Below are 19,707 nucleotides of genomic sequence, written 5' to 3' on the forward strand. Positions count from 1 at the left end.
TGCACGCTGGGCAAACAATTAGTGAAACCAAGGAGAAATTTGGAAATGGAATTAAAGTTCAGATAGAAAAAGAAAAATTATAATTTGAATATCAGCAACAGTAATACAAGCGTAATGGAGTGTAATGAAAGTAAATCTGATGATACTGTAGGAGAATTTTAGGAAGTGAGACACTAAAAGTAGTAGATGTTCCTTTCTGGGCAGAAAAAATCGGAGGATGGTAAAAGAAGGGAAAACAGAAAATGCTGAGTGCATAAGAAAAGTGAAATTTGTTAACATCGAATATAAATTAAAGTTTTAGGAAGGTAATTCTCAGGATATTTGTCTGGATTGTAGCCTTGTATGGTAATGGAATGAGGACTGTCAGCAGCGCATACAGAAAGAGAGTAGTTACTTTTGATATGTGATGCTGTAGAACAATGCTGCTGATTTAACTGGTAAGTCAAATAAATTATAATAGGAGAAACAAATTTATGCCACTGTTTATGAAAGAAGGGATCAGTTGCTAGCACACATGTTGTACCATCAAGATAAATCGAAATGCATAATTAAAGAAAGTGGTCCCCACACAACCTGTGACCTCCAAGTATTTTTATAGCGCCCATTATAGCTCTCACACAACCTTCTAATTACATAAAAATGGGAGTAAACCTCATATGTTACTTCATGTCCCATGCTCGATTCACTGATGTTTAGAGCTTGTAAAGCTACTATTTGCGGATATGCTGATTTCTAATCGATTAACATCGGGTGGTTTAGCGGCGATTCGAAGTGCTGTAGGAACGTAATCGAACAGCCTTGCGAATACTGCTGTTTTCATTTTGGAAAACGGGGGTTTCCACAGAATATTCGTCATGAAGACGTAAAACAAAAGGCAACACTTGGTCAGCATGGTTCATGTTCAGGGCGCCCTAAACGAATGAGCAAAAGTCATGGTACGAAAAACACTGCCAAAATATCATAGAACCGCCTCCGTACTGAAGGGACCTCCTATAAACTGCAAGTTAAATGCCTCAATGGGCCGCGATATCTGAAAAGAGGATGTATGGCAATTCTTTGGACCACAATGCACGTCTTCCGGTCGGCTACTGTCTTTGTTATTTGACCCGTGGAACACGCAAATCTTTACGTGATGCTGCTAGAAACGGCTGTCCGAGAAGTACCCGAATCTTGATATCTATTTCATCCTTCGCAGTGTTCCCTTGGAAACTGGTTTAAATAGACCAAATTCACTGTCGGACTGAAACCGACTGTCCTTCAGAAGTCGTCATCCTCGTCTCCAGTCGCTGTAGATGAGGATCTTTGTGCGACCACTGTTCTTACGCAGTATTACATGGGTGCGAGTTGCATACCCGTGGCACAAAATTCTTTATTGACATGTTGCACAGCCCGCGGTTATACACGAACAAATAAGAAAACTACATTCATGGTGTAACCATGGGCACGTCCAAACACGGTAGCTGATTTCTGTCATGCTGTCAAGTCTTTACATCGAGTGATCTTACTGCTCTGGACATGATTTACATCAGTCGTGATTACATGACAGTCTGGTACTAGTTATATACCCCCCTCCCCCCTACAGTGCCTGCGTGTCCTTCTATAGGGAATGACTAATATTTTGTCTAAGGGTTTTACTTAAATTTAATATCGCGAGGACACTCAAGCTGGTTTCATCCAAGTAAAAGGAAATTAATGGTAACAGTGTTGAAAAACACCACTAGATATTATCACACCAATGTTTGTAACAGTCAGCTAGTCTCTAGGTGGTTATTTCTCGACAACTGACCTTTAGCAGCTTCCTGCAGTGCCCTCTGACACGCACGAAGCCATCACGGCATCTCTCGCGTGAATAAAATATTGTAGGCTCCGGGTTAGGTGTTGTTGTCGGTGCGAAAGCCGGGGTAGGCTCTGCTGTAGTTGTCAAAAAGCTACGTTGCTGGCCATGCGTCCACATTCTCCGGCACTGTCCTGCTACCATAACGTACCCATCTCGACATCTAGTGGGGATGAATACGAAGGTAGCGGTTGGCTCTGGTGTGGTAGCGGCTGAGGTAGAGATTGTCTCTTCCCGAGTCTGTGCCACTGCTGCTGCCACAGACAACAGGAGGAACAGGTGGCAAGCCTGCAGTGACATGGCTCTCGTCAACTGTGCGAGGATGTGTGTTGGAACTGGGCATCGGCCTAAGAGCTCGCCTCGTGTATCCAAGAACCGGAAAATGAGATTTCTCCACCGACCTAACATCTCGAAACAAGGAAAGCCACATCCTCTTGTGTAGGAACACTTCCAGGAAATATTGCGATCAGCCAGATATAGCCTCGGACTGTCAGCCGATTTCGTAGTCTTCAACGGGATACTATCATCTGCAGCACTGAAACGTGAAAATATCTTAGTGAAATCTCTAACAGGTTTCGGCACCAGTGTGCTGCATTCACACCTACTCTGTTCGATTCTTGGTGGACGCCGGACTCTTGTGATAACAGAACAATCCATGAAATTTCCATTCAGTGTCCAGAGACTTATAGATAGAGAGATCAGCCCCTGATTAGATGGAAATGCTACGCTTGGTGGCCATTTCAGAGATGGAAGCTATTACGTGTCACCTAGTCTTACCTACATCTTGCATCATCGATTAGATAACTGTAAACAATACTCTGTTACACAGTTAATAAAGTAATATAATCTGAGAAGTTCCATATTAAGCGTAAAACATCGTGGAAGCGGTGGTGGTATAGTGATGATGATGATGATGATGATGATGATGATGGAGAAAGTTTTTCGCACCCCCTGAATATTTGTGCCCGAACTAGAGCATTGGAAGGCAATTTAGTTTCTTACCTTGCTGTGCTACGATCATAGTAAATAATTTTCGCTCTATAAACAGTTTTCAAGTGCTGACTCACGTGATTTGCATTGTCCGTTACGATGTTCTCGTATTTTACAAAATTACCCTGTGTGGGTGGGTGCAATGCATGTCCCTCGAGTTCATACGTGGTGTTGTAACCTCGGATGATGTCTTAACCGCATGAACAACACTACAACCTAACCTAATCGCATACGTAAGTAGCTTCGTGGTTGTGGTATGCGATAATAAAATAGCAAAGCGTTTATCTGATTGTACTGGTATCTAGGGGTAGTATCTTTGGCCCCATGTTCGAATCCCGCCACTGCTTAAATTTTGAATAATAATCAGCATTAGTGGCCGAAGGCATCCGATATGAGAAGTCACCCCTCATTGTTTCAACGGTCTTGTCAAAGAGGGCAGCAGAGTGGACAGAGGTTCAGGGCACTCTCTTGTCCTACGGGTGGGAAACTGCCCCAAAGGCTGAAGAATCAGCAATGATCAACGGCATGACGATGCAGAAGGCAATGTAAACCACTGCATTAAAGACACGTAACATGTATCCACAGGACATGTGGTTGTAATTGAAGAAGTGTCATGACGATCTCTTCATTCGCAAAAAAAATTGGGAATAGTCCCCCATTCGGATCTCCGGGAGGGGACTGCCAAGGGGGAGGTTACCATGACAAAAAGATCCAATAATCAAAGAAAGGATAACGTTCTCCGAGTCGGGTCGTGGAAAGTCAGAAGCTTGAACGTGGTAGGGAAATTAGAAAATCGGAAAAGGGAAATAGAAAGGCTCAATCTAGTCAGTGAAGAAAAGACAGAGATTTCTAGTCAGATTAGTACAGGGTAATATCAACAGCAGCAGAAAACGGTGCAACAGGATTCCTTATGAATAGGAAGGTAGGGCAGAGAGGGCGTTACTGTGAACAGTTCAGTGATAGGATGAGATTTTCACTCTGCAGTGGAGTGTGCGCTGATATGAAACTTTCTGACAGATTAAAACTGTGTGCCGGACCGAGACTCGAACTCGGGAACTTTGCCTTTCGCGGGCAAATGCTCAACAACCTGAGCTACCCAAGCACAACTCACGCCCCGTCCTCACAGCTTCACTTCTACCAGAACCTCTTCTACTACCTTCCAAACTTTACAGAAGCTCTCCTGCGAACCTTGCAGAACTAGCACTCCTGAAAGAAAGGATATTGCGGAGACATGGCTTAGCCACAGAATAGGATTTTCACTCTGCAGCGGAGTGCGGACTGATATGAAACTTTCTGGCAGAGTGAAAATCTCATTCTGGAAACATTCCCCAGGCTGTGGCTAAGCCATGTCTCCGCAATATCCTTCCTTCCAAGAGTGCTAGTTCTGCAAGGTTCGCAGGAGAGCTTCTGTAAAGTTTGGAAGGTAGGAGACGAGGTACTGGCAGAAGTGAAGCTGTGAGGAGGGGGCGCGAGTCGTGCTTGGGTAGCTCAGTTGTTAGAGCATTTGCCCGCGAAAGGCAAAGGTCCCGAGTTCGAGTCTCGGTCCGGCATACAGTTTTAATCTGCCAGAAAGTTTCAGTTCAGTGATAGGTTTATCCTTATTATAATCGACAGCAAACCTACACCGACAACGATAGTTCCGGTAAATATGCCGACGTCGCAAGCTGAAGATGAAGAGACAGTGTATGAGGACACTGAAAGGGCACTACTACAGTATGTAAAGGGATATGAAAATCTAATGGTCATGGGAGACTGAAATGCGGCTGTAGGGGAAGGAGTAGAAGAAAATGTTACAATAGAAAATGAGTTTGGGACAAGGAATGCGAGGGGAGAATGACTAATTGAGTTCTGTAACAAGTTCCAGCTAGTAATAGCGAACAACCTCTTCAAGGATGAGGTATACTTGGAAAAGGCCCGGTGATACGGGAAGATTTCAGATAGATTACATCACGGTCAGTCAGAGATTCCGAAATCAGATACTGGACTGTAAGGTGTACCCATGGGCTTACATAGACTCAAATCACAATGTAGTAGTGACGAAGATTAGGCTGAAGTTTAAGACATTAGTCAGGAAGAATCAATACGTAAGGAAGTGGGATACGGAAGTACTAAGGATGACGAGATACGCTTGAAGTTCTGTAAGGCTGTAGATACAGCAATAAGGAATAGCTCAGTAGGCAATGTGGTTGAAGAGGAATGGGCATCTCTAAAAAGGGCCATAACGGAAGTTGGGAAGGAAAACATAGGTACAAAGAAGGTAACTGCGAAGAAACCATGGGTAAAAGAAGGAACACTAACTGATCGATGAAAGGAGGAAGTACAAAAATGTTCCGGGAAGATCAGGAATGCAGAAGTACAAGTGGCTGAGGAATGAAATAAATAGGAAGCCCAGGGAACCTAAGAAGAAATGGCTGCAGAAAAAATTTTACGACATCGAAAAGGAAATGATTGTCGGGAGGACAGACTCAGCATAAAGGGAAAGTCGAAACAACCTTCGGTGACATTAAAAGCAAGGGTGATAACATTAAGAGTGCAACGGGAACTCTACTGTTAAATGCAAAGGAGAGAGTGGATTGGTGGAAAGAATACATTGAAAGCCTCTGTCAGGGCAAAATTTGTCTGATGTGATAGAAGAAGAAACAGGAGTCGCTTTATGAGAGATAGGGTATCCAGTATTAGAATCTGGAGGACTTAAGATCAAATAAGGCAGAACGGATAGATAATATTCATCATAATTTCTAAAACCATTGGGGGAAGTGGCAATAAAACGACTATTCACGTTGGTGTGTAGAATGTAAGAGTCAGGCGACATATCATCTGACTTTCGGAAAAGCATCATCCATACAATTCCGAAGACGGCAAGAGCTGACAAGTGCGAGAATTACCTCACAATCAGCTTAACAGCTCATGCATCCAAGTTGCTTACAAGAATAATATACAGAAGAATGGAAAAGAAAATTGAGGATGCGCTAGATGACGATCAGTTCGGCTTTAGGAAACATAAAGGCTCGTGAGAGGCAATTCTGACGTAGCGGTTAATAATGGAAGCAAGACTAATGAAAAATCAAGACACGTTCACAGGATTTGTCGACCTGGAAAAAACGTTAGACAATGTAAAATAGTGCAATATTTTCGAAGTTCTGAGGAAAGTAGGGGTAAGCTATAGAGAGAGACGGGTCATACGATATGTACGACAGCCACGAGGGAATAACAAGAGTGGACGATCAAGAACAAAGTGTTCGTATTTAAAAGGGAATAAAAAATATATGTAGCGTTTCGCCCCTACTGACCAATCTGTACATCGAGGAAAGAATGATGCAAATAAAGGAAAGATTCAGGAATGAAATTAAAATTTAAGGTGAAAGGATATCATTGATAGGATTCGCTGATGACATTACTATCCTGAGTGAAAGTGGAGAAGAATTACATGATCTGCTGAACGAAATGAACAGTCTAGTGAGTACAGAGTATGGATTGAGAGTAAATCGAAGAAAGACGAAGGTAATGAGAAGTTTTAGAAATGAGAGCTGCGAGAAACTTAACATCAGGACTGATAGTCACGAAGTAGATGAAGTTAAGGAATTCGGCTGCCTAGGCAGTAAAATAACCAATGACGGACTGAGCAAGGAGGATATCAAAAGCAGACTAGCAATGGCAAAAAGGGCATTCCTGGCCAAGAGAAATCTCCTAGTACCAAACATAGTCCTTAATTTAAGGAAGATATTCCGGAGAATATACGTTTGGGGCCAAGCATTGTATGGTAGTGAAAGATGGACTGTGGGAAAAACGGAACAGAAGAGAATCAAAGCATCTGAGCATGATGCTACAGACGAATGTTGAAAATTACGTGGACTGATAAGGAGATTCTGCGTAGAATCGGAGAGGAAAGGATATGTGGAAAACACTGATAAGAAGAAGAGTCAGGACGATAGGACATCTGTTAAAACATGAGGTAATGATTTCCATGGTACTAGAGGAAACTGTACTAGACAAAAACTGTAGAGGAAGAGAGAGACTGGAATACATCCAGCAAATAATTGAGGACGTTGGTTGCAAGTGCTACTCAGAGATGAACAGGTTAGCACAAGAGAGGAATTCGTGGCGGACCACATGAAACCAGTCAGATTACCAGAAAAGAAAGTGACAAAACCATGCGTTGCTGTTAAAATAATTACAGTACCTTTCCTAAATTTTTCACACGCGCAGATATATACACACACACACACACACACATACACACACACACACACACACACACACACACATACACACAACACATACGTAAGCATGCAAACGCCCACAGGAGCGAGGAAAGAAATAACTTTAAATAAGAATTATTACAGATGTTGAAAGAGTGACGCCTTTTTCTTTTTTTGTTTCTTTAGACGAGAGGCTTCATGTAGCAGAAATCTCTATGAAATATACATCCACACCTACATTACGATGTGCAACACAGAGTACTTCCGGTACTGTTATATTTCGCCTGTCTTATTCATAAAATGTGAGAGGCTATGACGACTGTCCATAAACTAGCGTATTAGCTTTCAGGCCTCTAACTCTCGTCCCAATCATGAGTCGGATCTGGAAAGGGCCAACATGTTAAATCACTTTTCATTGGACGTATGATGTCGGAATTTAAACAGCAAACCTTTGTATGATGCACAACGCCCCTCTTGTATCCTCTGCCATTCTAATTTGTTGACCATCTCCGTAAATCTTTTGTATGTCCATCCTTTTATCAGGTGGTCTCTGGGACGACGGCCGTTACTATCGTTACAAAAAATAAAATCCCTTACAGCCGTCCTTATGATTATATTTTATTTTGTGGCTTCATTGCGTCATCTTGAGGCTGTTTTGATGCGATACAAGTTGATATGATCCCCATGATCAACTGCCACCATTACTGGATACACAGATAATGTGTCAGCACTCCAACCATCAACCATCAACTCAGCCCCATGCCGGGGCTGAGCGTCCAGCATTACAGGCGGTATTGCTTCGTTGAGAGAGCTATTGTTGCGGAAATTATTTGACGTTATTGCTCTTTGTCTTTATCCTAAGTACACTGCACCACGGAAATGCAGTTCCGAAAGGTAAGTGAAAATACGTTTCGCAGTTGCCGCAGACTTCTTCATTAGCCTGAAAAAAATTTCAGTCACTAATTGCTTTTGACAGAGGAAATTGTGAAAGTAATAGGATTCGTGAACTTCCGAATAAGATATATCTTCCGACACATCGTATGGCATGTCCCATAATTTGGCCACTGCCTAGGAGGCTTTTATTGACGATGAAAATTAATTTTCCTTCTTTTATTACAGGCGTGCTGACTCATATTTATTAACCTTTTTGAGCTTGCAGACATGCGTAGCGTGATCTGTTACCGTTTTACCCTTTACCAAGCAGTCAACAAGAATAAAAATTTTAAGGTCGCTGAGAATAGTAGTGTAACCTTTACGATAAATGAATTTGAAGATTTCAGAACTTGGCTGCGCTTCAGCAACTATGCATGCAAGGGCTCCAATGCACTGGAAAAACAGCCAAGCATTTCGAAAATATACGTTTCTTAAACCTTGCCCATGGTTTCGTTGGTTTAAATACCATCTTCTTCACAAGATGTAGGACGTAAAATCACATTATCTGTAGTCAAAGTGGGAGTCGTTGACTCTGTGTGGTACACATCATGCACTTAATCACCATGTAAATACATAATGAGTAGTAGATGCCTGCTGTAGGGCTCTGTGTTACAACTTTTAAAAATTTTGACTTCGTCGTCCCCTCTCCGCCTTTCACTTTCTGCCTCTTACTCAGTTTTTCTTTCTTTTCTTTTCTTTATTATTCGATACCACTGACTTCCATCATCTGTTTCGATCGCTATAACGATTTTAGCCTGAAGTGATGGACCACAGTAACTAATTCACCAGTGAAACCCACGGGATGAGCTGCTGGAGTATATCAATTACCAGTCCAGTGAGCATAGGTGGGCATACGCTGTTAACCGCAATGGAAAGATAAGTATATAGGTGTTAAAGGTGCACAGGCCTTACAATAAATAAAAGTTTTACAATAAGACTTACAATATTAAGTCTTCCAATAAATAAAATCAGCAGCCAGGCGTCTCAATAATTCCATTCTGTTCTACTCTAAATAGCGACATTACCTGTTTTAAGCCCACAAGCTCATCAGACGGCTGTTCATGCTTAAAATTACATAAAGCTTATGCTGTGCGAACACATGTGATACGGCTGATTTTCGTTGTGGCGAAAATTCCTTAGGTAGTCGAGTGGTATAATTGGATCTAAGTATATATCCGAAAACGTAAACAACTTTCTAAGATGTGCACGCCTTTTCTCCGCGTAAGTAAGATAAAATTGATACATTTCGTATCTTGTAGTGTTTCCTACGCAGTTGTAATTTGTTGTTAGGTACAGTTACCGTGAAGTACGTCTACTTCCGGCATCTTTTGTAGTAGGACAGCACTTCCACAAAGAACACCAGTCACAAGAACCATCTGCCAATATAACACGCATAACACAAGCTATATGTACAGTCGTGCTCAAAAGTATCCGAACGACCTGAATTACATTTCGCCTGCTTCGCATGCAACCCACATTACGCAGCTGTCTAGCAGGTCCTCTAATCGCTCCTTGGTACAGTCGTTTGACTATTGAAAATGGTTCCAACAAGTCACCGCTAGAAAACTCTGCTCTGTATCGCAATAACTCAAGATGTAAAGTAATACCACGACACTACAAATATCAGGGAAAACCTTATCACAGATAAGACTATCCTTAAGTCTTGTAAGCTCACATTTATTGTAGTAAATAACATACCTGAAATGTTACCATTCTCATTAAGTTCGTCGTATTCACGATTTCCTCTTCAAAGTAACATACCGTACTTGTTATTTAACACAAAATGACATTAAAAATTTAAGTTATTCACGAGCAGCTAGTTGAGAAGATGTATGAACTTCAAATGTCACGATGAACCGTCTCGTTCTGCGTATGGATTCTAACCCAGGTCATGCCGACTAAGATTTCGTGACTGACGGAAACTAACAGTCATTCCTGACTAGGCATACTGAGAGTGATATACCTCGATTTTAGACAGTATCAGCGAATTTCAACTTTAAATTACATAACGTAAACATTTTTAACGGACGCGAATTCCTACCCAGCAACTATTGTCTCTGTTAACGAACTACGAGAGATGTTAAATATTGCTTCTTCACAAGCAACTTACTTGAAATACCGTGAGGTAAAGCTTTGTGTTCGACAGGGATTCGAACCCAGAACCTAATCGGATTGTTATCGAAGCATAATCAACTGTGACATATCGGATCTTCTCGGCAGTAGCTAGATATTTTAACTGAAATGACGAGACGAAACATTAATTTTTTCCTTCCCACGACTCCAACCCGGCACCTATCGCTGTTATATTCTAGAGAAAACGAACGTTAAATATGGGTTTGCTACACCAGCAGCGACATGTGAGCATGTTTAAACTAGAAATAATATGACGAAGAGTTCAGTGCTGACTGGGAATCGAACCCCACACATATCGTTCTTGACTACACACAAAGAGACGTCAGCTACCGAATTTTTCTCCACCAGGTGCTCGGAATAACATCCTTGAACTTACAGTGATCTCTCAAATAGTTCTGTGTCTCACTGGGAGTCAAAAACGTCAGATATCGTTAGTGTTGACAACGAATGAAAATGCATTAAAGATCAAAATTATTATCCACCAGCAGACAGGTGCTCTCATGCTAGAGCCTGATGATACATAATGAAAACTTCAGTGCCAGGCCAGGATTCGAACTCATTCAAGCGCAATATGTGGACACGTTGAGGAATCTGCAGTTTTGAACAAACAACAAATTGTAGTCGAGCTCTATCGTCGCTAAGGGATCAAATTCCGCGTTAAGGGCGGTCTGAGTTGCATTCCAAGCTCAGAACCAATTTTATCGATATACAGAAGCTCAAATAAAAGATGGAATAAGTGTCCTGTGACCCTACATAGCGTTTGTTTTGTCACTATAAATAAATAACTAGTATAAGAAAGGATACTGGTGATAGAGTTCCCACATTTCGCCACTCTTGACTGTATTGTGGTTCAGCAAAACGTCTTCTTGGTAGAGAAGGAATATCATGTTTAATGTGAGTTTCATACCACAATGCCATTATACTTCCTTCACTTGGCGTAGCCAGAAGAGAACATAATCTGTCTCTCCCTATTAAAAATCATCGGCAGAAGCTGGAATCGAACCCAGACCACCATCATAGGAGCCTATCATCAATTCAAAAGACCACCAAATGTTGTTCTCTCAGACTCATTTTTCTATCATAACACCGTTGTGGCACACTCGATGAGAATTCTGACACACAGGCTCCCCGTGGTGGTTTGCAGCATGTTCAGTACATTCATTTACTTGGTTGACCGAATCGCCATCAACTAGCTCCCCTGGTGACCCAGTGCACACATCCGACTCTATTTCGTAATCACCGAAATAAAATCACGTAGCTGTCACCTACACAGAACTGCCAAGAGTGTAGACTGCAGAAATTTATGTAGGAAGAGTTCCTTTCCATTTGTTGAAAACGTCGTGCAGTGCAAAAGAAAAGCTGTAACTAACTGTCTCTCAGAAGTCTAGATCTGGCCATATGCATTATCTCACAGCACTGTGGAATGCAGAAGTTCTGGAAGAACTGTTCTTGACTTCTGGAGACGCTGTAGCTACATGACAGGTACTAACGTAACGGTAAGAGTCGCGCACTGTAGATAAGACGTCGCGAGTTTTGTTACATTCGCCGCTACTTTTTAAAACGCAATTCTGCTTGCTGTCTTCTGAAGTTATCAATTTAATGGAACTTTGAACATAATTCCCTTCACTTCTCAACCCAAAATAGCCGCATGAGGAAAAAGGGCTAACTTCTGCAACATTTTGTTCTTTTCAGATTTAATAGACGGCCAGGCAGCAGATGCATCTCGAAGATTTTGTATTATGTATGGGGCGAGCGCATAGTGCCAAAATAGTCAGAAAAGTATTTTCTAAATTATCTGTCGTCTGGTAGTGGCATTTTATTCTTCTTCAAACCTTGTTTGACTGCTTTAACTCAGAACAATTTTTCTACATGCATGTAATCAATAACCTGCATGTGCATTGTCAGACTGTTATAGATAACATCAGAGAATTCGCATATATCGTTGATAATTAATTTCCCTCTCATGTTTAGTATTGTTTTAATAACACTAAAAGAAGCCGTACAAAAATTGTGCTCTTTCTTATAATAAATGAAATAAAACTACCCACGATAACCATACGACCAAAGTCTTTTTTAATAAAACTAAGTATCTGTACACAAGCGTGCTTCTAGCGGCACGGATTTGTAAAATACTACTCACTTAGATTTCGATTGGGTCTGTGTTTAATTGGTATGCTGCGTCATACTCAACAGGTATGCAAATGTGGCATTTCATAAATAAAGTTATGTATTCCTATAAATCCGAAATTTGCTTGTCAGCAGCGGAAAGAAGCGTTACCTGTTGTGCAGCACTGTAAGTTTTGCACCATTGCACTGTGAGCTGAAATTATTTTCTTGCGATTTACTTATCGATGTTTGATCTGACTTCATATAGCTCTTTCACAGCAGGGATAAAAAAAGTCATAGTCAGCAAGACTGGAACCGCGAACCATAACACATGCTATTTTACAGGTCAGCACGTCCACAGAGACCTAGCGAAGAGGTATGTGTTCTGCCTTCCTCTTACAAGGCCAATAGTGACTAGAACTCGTAAACCGCTGTTTAAAGGACCATATTAGTTGCCATTTCCACGTGCAACGGCTTTCCTGGGCTGAAAACCGTAAATTTACAATCATTTGTTACACCTCAAGCGATAATAACTCAGATTATTCAATGGATATGACAGGAAAAATCAAGTGAACTTTGAGGCTTAATTCCGTGCACACCAGGAAGTAACCTGTCGATCACAGGGTTGCCAAACATACCTTGCCTTGTTGCCAAATCTCAGTTACATTACCAGCAGGAAGAAGACTAACTGATGTGATCCTACAGCGGGCCGGGAAGTGAGCATAACTGGCGTCTCAAAGACGCGGCTGCTACAGCCTGGAATACGTAATGCGTCTGATTCGCATTTCTGTAACTAGGTTCAGGGACTGGAGCGTAGTTACTAATAATACTCAGAACTGACTGCAAACTAAACATCATAAATCAGTAGCTCTCGTAGTTGTTTTTATATTTCTTTCGTAGCTGTACTCAAAACTAAGAAACTCATTCACGGACGTTTTCGTGCCTCGCTGATATTCGAGCAGACCAAACAAATAAAAATAAAAAAAGAAAGTGTGTGAGTGTGTGTGTGAGAGAGAAGATATATATATATATATATATATATATATATATATATATATATATATATATATATATATATATAAAAGAGTGTGAGAGAGAGAGAGAGAGAGTAAAAATTGTAAGGAAATTGAATACCGGTATGTAAGCTAATCTTTCATTAGAAAGACACATTCCACATCATTACGAAATGTCGTGTTCACGATCTATGTAACAAGTATTAATCTAATCTAATCTAATCATATTGCTGACTAGCTGTGAAGAGTCATGAATTACCGAAATTTTCGCCAATGTCAGTAACCAAATCTAAGCTTGAAAATAAAAAACGAAAGTTTTTGTAATAAACCGGAACTCCTATCAAGACCCTTTCATCACTGTTAACTGACCACGAAAGATGTCTGATATAGCTCCATTCAGCAGTAACAAAGTGTGTATGCATTTAAAGATGAAGTGAATGATGTGAAGTATTGTGACGGAAATACGAACCCAACACGTAATCGTTAACTAAGTAAAATCAAATGTTACGTATCGGTTTTTCTTACCAGCTGCTAGGTGTTTGAATCTAAAATGAGGATACAAATTTACGTGCCTGAGCGACAGTCCTACCGCACTCCTATCGTTCTTCTTTGTCGTCCACGAATATAGCTTAAGTATCAGTTGTTTACCCATCAACAGTAAGATGTATGCGTGCTTGACAAGAAATTGTTTCAACACATGAACAGACATTAAAAATGCACGTTAATTTTCACTAGCAGGCCGGTGTGCACGTGATAGGGCTTGAAATGAAATTATGAATTTTTTTTTACTGGAACAGGACTCGGACCCACATACTTACCTTTGGAGGAGACCTAGAGAATATTGCAGTCGTGGAAAAAGGAACGAAATGATCGAACTATACTGTTCAGAGAGATTCAGATCCTCGAAAGAGGAGATTCGAATTCGAATCACATTCCAGCACCAAATTTTTCGACGTCTCTAGTTCAGTCAAGTACAAGTAAAATAAGAGCCCTGCTCCTTTAAATGGCTGTCGGTTCATCAAATGAAATAAAAAAATGGTTCAAATGGCTCTGAGCACTATGCGACTTAACTTCCGAGGTCATTAGTCGCCTAGAACTTAGAACTAATTAAACCTAACTAACCTAAGGACATGACACACATCCATGCCCGAGGCAGGATTCGAACCTGCGACCGTAGCGGTCACTCGGTTCCAGACTGTAGCGCCTAGAACCGCACGGCCACACAGGCCGGCAAATAAAATATAATTTTCTAATGTAAGTAAGTTTACTGGCGACAGTATTTCTGTTTACCATGACCTCCACCTGTGTCATTTCGCAATGTAAACCGGCTCTGCCCTGTTGGGAATGAAGGAACGTGATGTTTAATGCGGATTCTGGATTATAACATCTTTCTCTTGAGGTTACGAGAGATAAAGTAAATCTGTTTCTGCCTCTGAAAAGTAAATGTCTGAATCCACGCATTCGATCCACCACACCATTGTGGCCACATTTCCCAGCCCCAGTAGTGTGCTGTAACAGATGATGTGCTTAGCTTACAAAATTAGTCACGGTGGAAAAAATGCGAGTCTATTAAATGGTAAAGAAGAAGCAAGCTTCTGAAGCGGAGATTATGCTATTCTCATGTCAGCAGGATGTAAAGACGCTTCTAGGCAACGTAGCTTCGATGTGAAGCCATTTTGAAATTTTCACTAATTCAGGAAATTTCTTAGTTCGAGAAAATCCACTGTGAAGTGTGAAGTTACCGGATAATTCGATTATTACTATCATTTCCTTCATACCGCTGCTGCAACACATGTGCTTGAAGATCAGTTTTCCTGTTGGTCATTATAGAAGTAGCTGCCCAAGAAGAGGTTCTTTCCCTGTCTACGGAATCCTTTTCATGTTAATATCAAACATCAGCAATTACTCGTAGATTACATTAAAACTAAAGTAATTGATGAAGACGTTACCTGATAACAAAAACGCGCTGCCTTTCTTCATTTACTTGCGCCTAGAAATGGCTGTCGAATATTGCCAAACCAAAAGCCATGGGATCCTACTGCCTTCTGATATACGTCGCTGTCAGTTCTTCCATATGATTTGGTCCACGTGACCTGTTACAAGTTGAGTATGACAGAGAATGTTTTAGAAAATCAAATGTTTTCCTTTGGAATGGACAGAAAGATGTTCATTCTAAGCTACCCAAGTTCAAAATTTTCGGAATATTAGTTCAAATTTAATATTCGCTTATGTTGTTGTTTTTGTTGTGGTCTGCAATCCTGAGACTGGTTTGATGCAGCTCTCCATGTTACTCTATCCTGTGCAAGCTTCTTCATCTCCCAATACCTACTGCAACCTACATCCTTTTGAATCTGCTTAGTGTATTCATCTCTTGGTCTACCTCTACAATTTTTACCCTCCACGCTGCCCTCCAATACTAAACTGGTGATCCCTTGATGACTCAGAACACGTCCTACCAACCGATCTCTTCTTCTAGTCAAGTTGTGCCACAAACTTCTCTTCTCCCCAATCCTATTCAATACGTCCTCATTAGTTACGTGATATACCCATCTAATCTTCAGCATTCTTCTGTAGCACCACATTTCAAAAGCTTCTATTCTCTTCTTGTCCAAACTATTTATCGTCCATGTTTCACTTCCATACATGGCTACACTCCACACAAATACTTTCAGAAATGACTTCCTGACACTTAAATCTAAAAAATTTCTCTTCTTCAGAAACGCTTTCCTTCCCAATGCTAGTCTACATTTTATATCCTCTCTACCTCGACCATCATCAGTTATTTTGCTCCCCATATAGCAAAATTCCTTTACAACTTTAAGTGTCTTATTTCCTAATCTAATTTCCTCAGCATCACCCGACTTATTTCGACTACATTCCATTATCCTCGTTTTGCTTTTTTTGATGTTCATCTTATACCCTCCTTTCAAGACACTATCCATTCCATTCAACTGCTCTTCCAAGTCCTTTGCTGTCTCTGACAGAATTACAATGTCATCGGCTAAACTCAAAGTTTTTATTTCTTCTCCATGGATTTTAATACCTACTCCGAATTTTTCTTTTGTTTCCTTCACTGCTTGCTCAGTATACAGATTGAATAACATCGTGGAGAGGCTACAACCCTGTCTCACTCCCTTCCCAACCACTGCTTCCCTTTCATGCCTCTCCACTCTTATAACTGCCATCTGGTTTCTGTACAAATTGTAGATAGCCTTTCGCTCGCTGCATTTTACCCCTGCCACCTTCAGAATTTGAAAGAGCGTATTCCAGTCAACATTGTCAACAGCTTTCTCTAAGTCTACAAATGCTAGAAACGTTGGTTTGCCTTTCCTTAATCTAGCTTCTAAGATACGTCGTAGGGTCAGTATTGCCTCACGTGTCTCAACATTTCTACGGAATCCAAACTGATCTTCCCCGAGGTCGGCTTCTACTAGTTCTTCCATTCGTCTGTAAAGAATCCGCGTTAGTATTTTGCAGCTGTGACTTATTACACTGATAGTTCGGTAATTTTCACATTTTTCGACACCTGTTTTCTTTGGGATTGGAATTATTATATTCTTCTTGAAGTCTGAGGGCATTTCGCCTGTTTCATACATCTTGCTCGCCAGATGGTAGAGTTTCGTCAGGACTGGCTCTCCCAAGGCTGTCAGTAGTTCTAATGGAATGTTGTCTACTCCCGGTGCCTTGTTTCGACTCAGGTCTTTCAGTGCTCTATCAAACTCTTCACGCAGTATTATATCTCCCATTTCATTTTCATCTACATCCTCTTCCATTTCCATAATATTGTCCTCAAGTACATCGCCCTTGTATAGACCCTCTATATACTCCTTCCACCTTTCTGCTTTCCCTTCTTTGCTTAGAACTGGGTTTCCATCTGAGCTTTTGATATTCGTACAAGTGGTTCTATTTTCTCTGAAGGTCTCTTTAATTTTCCTGTAGGCTGTATCTATCTTACCCCTAGTGAGATAAGCCTCTACATCCTTACATTTCTCCTCTAGCCATCCCTGCTTAGCCATTTTGCACTTCCTGTCGATCTCATTTCTGAGACGTTTGTATTCCTTTTTGCCTGCTTTATTTACTGCATTTTTATATTTTCTCCTTTCATCAATTAAATTCAGTATTTCTTCTGTCACCCAAGGATTCCTGTTAGCCCTCGTCTTTTTACCTTAATACTCTGCTGCCTTCACTATTTCATCCCTCAAAGCTACCCATTCTTCTTCTACTGTATTTCTTCCCCCCATTCCTGTCAATTGTTCCCTTATGCTCTCCCTGAAACTCTGTACAACCTCTGGTTTAGTCAGTTTATCCAGGTCCCATCTCCTTAAATTCCCACCTTTTTGCAGTTTCTTCAGTTGTAATCTACAGGTCATAACCAATAGATTGAGGTCAGAATCCACATCTAACCCTGGAAATGTCTTACAATTTAAAACCTGGTTCCTAAGTCTCTGTCTTACCATTATATAATCTATCTGAAACCTGTCAGCCGGCCGCGGTGGCCGTGCGGTTCTGGCGCTGCAGTCCGGAACCGCGGGACTGCTACGGTCGCAGGTTCGAATCCTGCCTCGGGCATGGGTGTGTGTGATGTCCTTAGGTTAGTTAGGTTTAAGTAGTTCTAAGTTCTAGGGGACTTATGACCTAAGATGTTGAGTCCCATAGTGCTCAGAGCCATTTTTTGAAACCTGTCAGTATCTCCAGGCTTCTTCCATGTATACAACCTTCTTTCATGATTCTTGAACCAAGTGTTAGCTATGATTAAGTTGTGCTCTGTGCAAAATTCTACCAGGCGGCTTCCTCTTTCATTTCTTACCCCCAATCCATATTCATCTACTATGTTTCCTTCACTCCCTTTTCCTACTGCCGAATTCCAGTCACCCATGACTATTAAATTTTCTTCTCCCTTCACTATCTGAATAACTTCTTTTAATTTCATCATACATTTCTTCAATTCCTTCGTCATCTGCAGAGCTAGTTGGCATATAAACTTGTACTACTGTGGTAAGTGTCGGCTTCGTATCTATCTTGGCCACAATAATGCGTTCACTATGCTGTTTGTAGTAGCTTACCCGCATTCCTATTATCCTATGCATTATTAAACCTACTCCTGCATTACCCCTATTTGATTTTGTGTTTATGACCCTGTAGTCACCTGATCAGAAGTCTTGTTCCTCCTTCCACTTAACTTCACTAATTCCCACTATATCTGACTTTAACCTATCCATTTCCCTTTTTAAATTCTCTAACCTACCAGCCCGATTAAGGGATTTGACATTCCATGCTCCGATCCGTAGAACGCCAGTTTTCTTTCTCCAGATAACGACATCCTCTTGAGTAGTCCCCGCCCGGAGATCCGAATGGGGGACTATTTTACCTCGAGAATATTTTACCCAAGAGGACGCCATTATCATTTAACCATACAGTAAAGCTGCATGCCCTCGGGAAAAAATTACGGCTGTAGTTTCCCCTTGCTTTCAGCCGTTCGCAGTACCAGCACAGCAAGGTCGTTTTGGTCAGTGTCACAAGGCCAGATCAGTCAATCATCCAGACTGTTGCCCTTGGAATTAATGAAAAGGCTGCTGCCCCTCCTCAGGAACCACATGTTTGTCTGGTCTCTCAACAGATACCCCTACGTTGTGGTTGCACCTATGGTACGGCTATCTGAATCGCTGCGGCACGCAAGCCTGTCCACCAACGGCAAGGTCCATGGTTCATGGGGGGGAGGTATTTCGCTTATATAATGTAGGAAAGTATTTCACAGTTGCAAAATCTACATCCGACTCATTGTCCTTACACATAGTCGCTGACCATAAATTCTCGCTCAGAGTGACACCAGTTTAAGTAACCTAATGTAACGAAGACTGTTTGCCAGTGATTCAAACACCTAGCAGCTGGTAAGAAAAACCGATACGTAACATTTGATTATACTTAGTTAACAATCCGATTACGTGTTGGGTTCGTATCTCTGTCACAGAACTTCACATCATTCACTTCATCTTTAAATGCATACACACTTTGTTACTGCTGAATGGAGCTATATCAGACATCTTTTGTGGTTAGTTAACAGTGATAAAAGGGTCTTGATAGGAGTCCCGGTTTATTACAAAAACTTTCGTCTTTTATTTTCAAGTTTAGATTTGGTTACTGACATTGGCGAAAATTTCGGTAATTCATGACTCTTCACAGCTAGTCAGCAATATGATTGGATTAGATTAGATTAATACTTGTTATATAGATCATGAACACGACATTTCGTAATAATGTGGAATGTGTCATATTAATGAAAGATTAGCTTACATACCGGTATTCAATTTCTTTACAATTTATACTCTCTCTCTCTCTCTCTCTCTCTCTCACTCTTTTTTATTTTTATATATATTTATCTCTCTCTCTCTTTCTCCCTCTCTCTCTCTTCTCTCTCTCTCTCTCTCTCTCACAAACACACACTCACACACATTCTTTTTTTATTTTTGTTTGTTTGGTGTGCTCGAATATCAGCGAGGCA

At 41.0% G+C, this 19,707-nt stretch overlaps 1 protein-coding gene across 2 annotated transcripts in view; it reads right to left on the minus strand.

Annotated features, from left to right (window-relative positions):
* Window positions 1–19,707, minus strand: part of LOC124605855 — a 118,798-nt gene that overhangs the window by 31,889 nt on the left and 67,202 nt on the right. The window contains exon 1 of one of the 2 annotated variants that reach the window (XM_047137789.1): window positions 1,787–2,198. The exons of the other annotated variant lie outside the window; for it this stretch is intronic. Coding sequence (XP_046993745.1) covers window positions 1,787–2,134 — 348 coding nt within the window. The 5' untranslated portion in view covers window positions 2,135–2,198. Of the gene's footprint in view, window positions 1–1,786; window positions 2,199–19,707 lie in introns of those variants that run through there. 2 annotated transcript variants of the gene reach the window in all.

The sequence above is a fragment of the Schistocerca americana genome, chromosome 3, assembly GCF_021461395.2.
Source record: "Schistocerca americana isolate TAMUIC-IGC-003095 chromosome 3, iqSchAmer2.1, whole genome shotgun sequence".
NCBI lineage: Eukaryota > Metazoa > Arthropoda > Insecta > Orthoptera > Acrididae > Schistocerca > Schistocerca americana.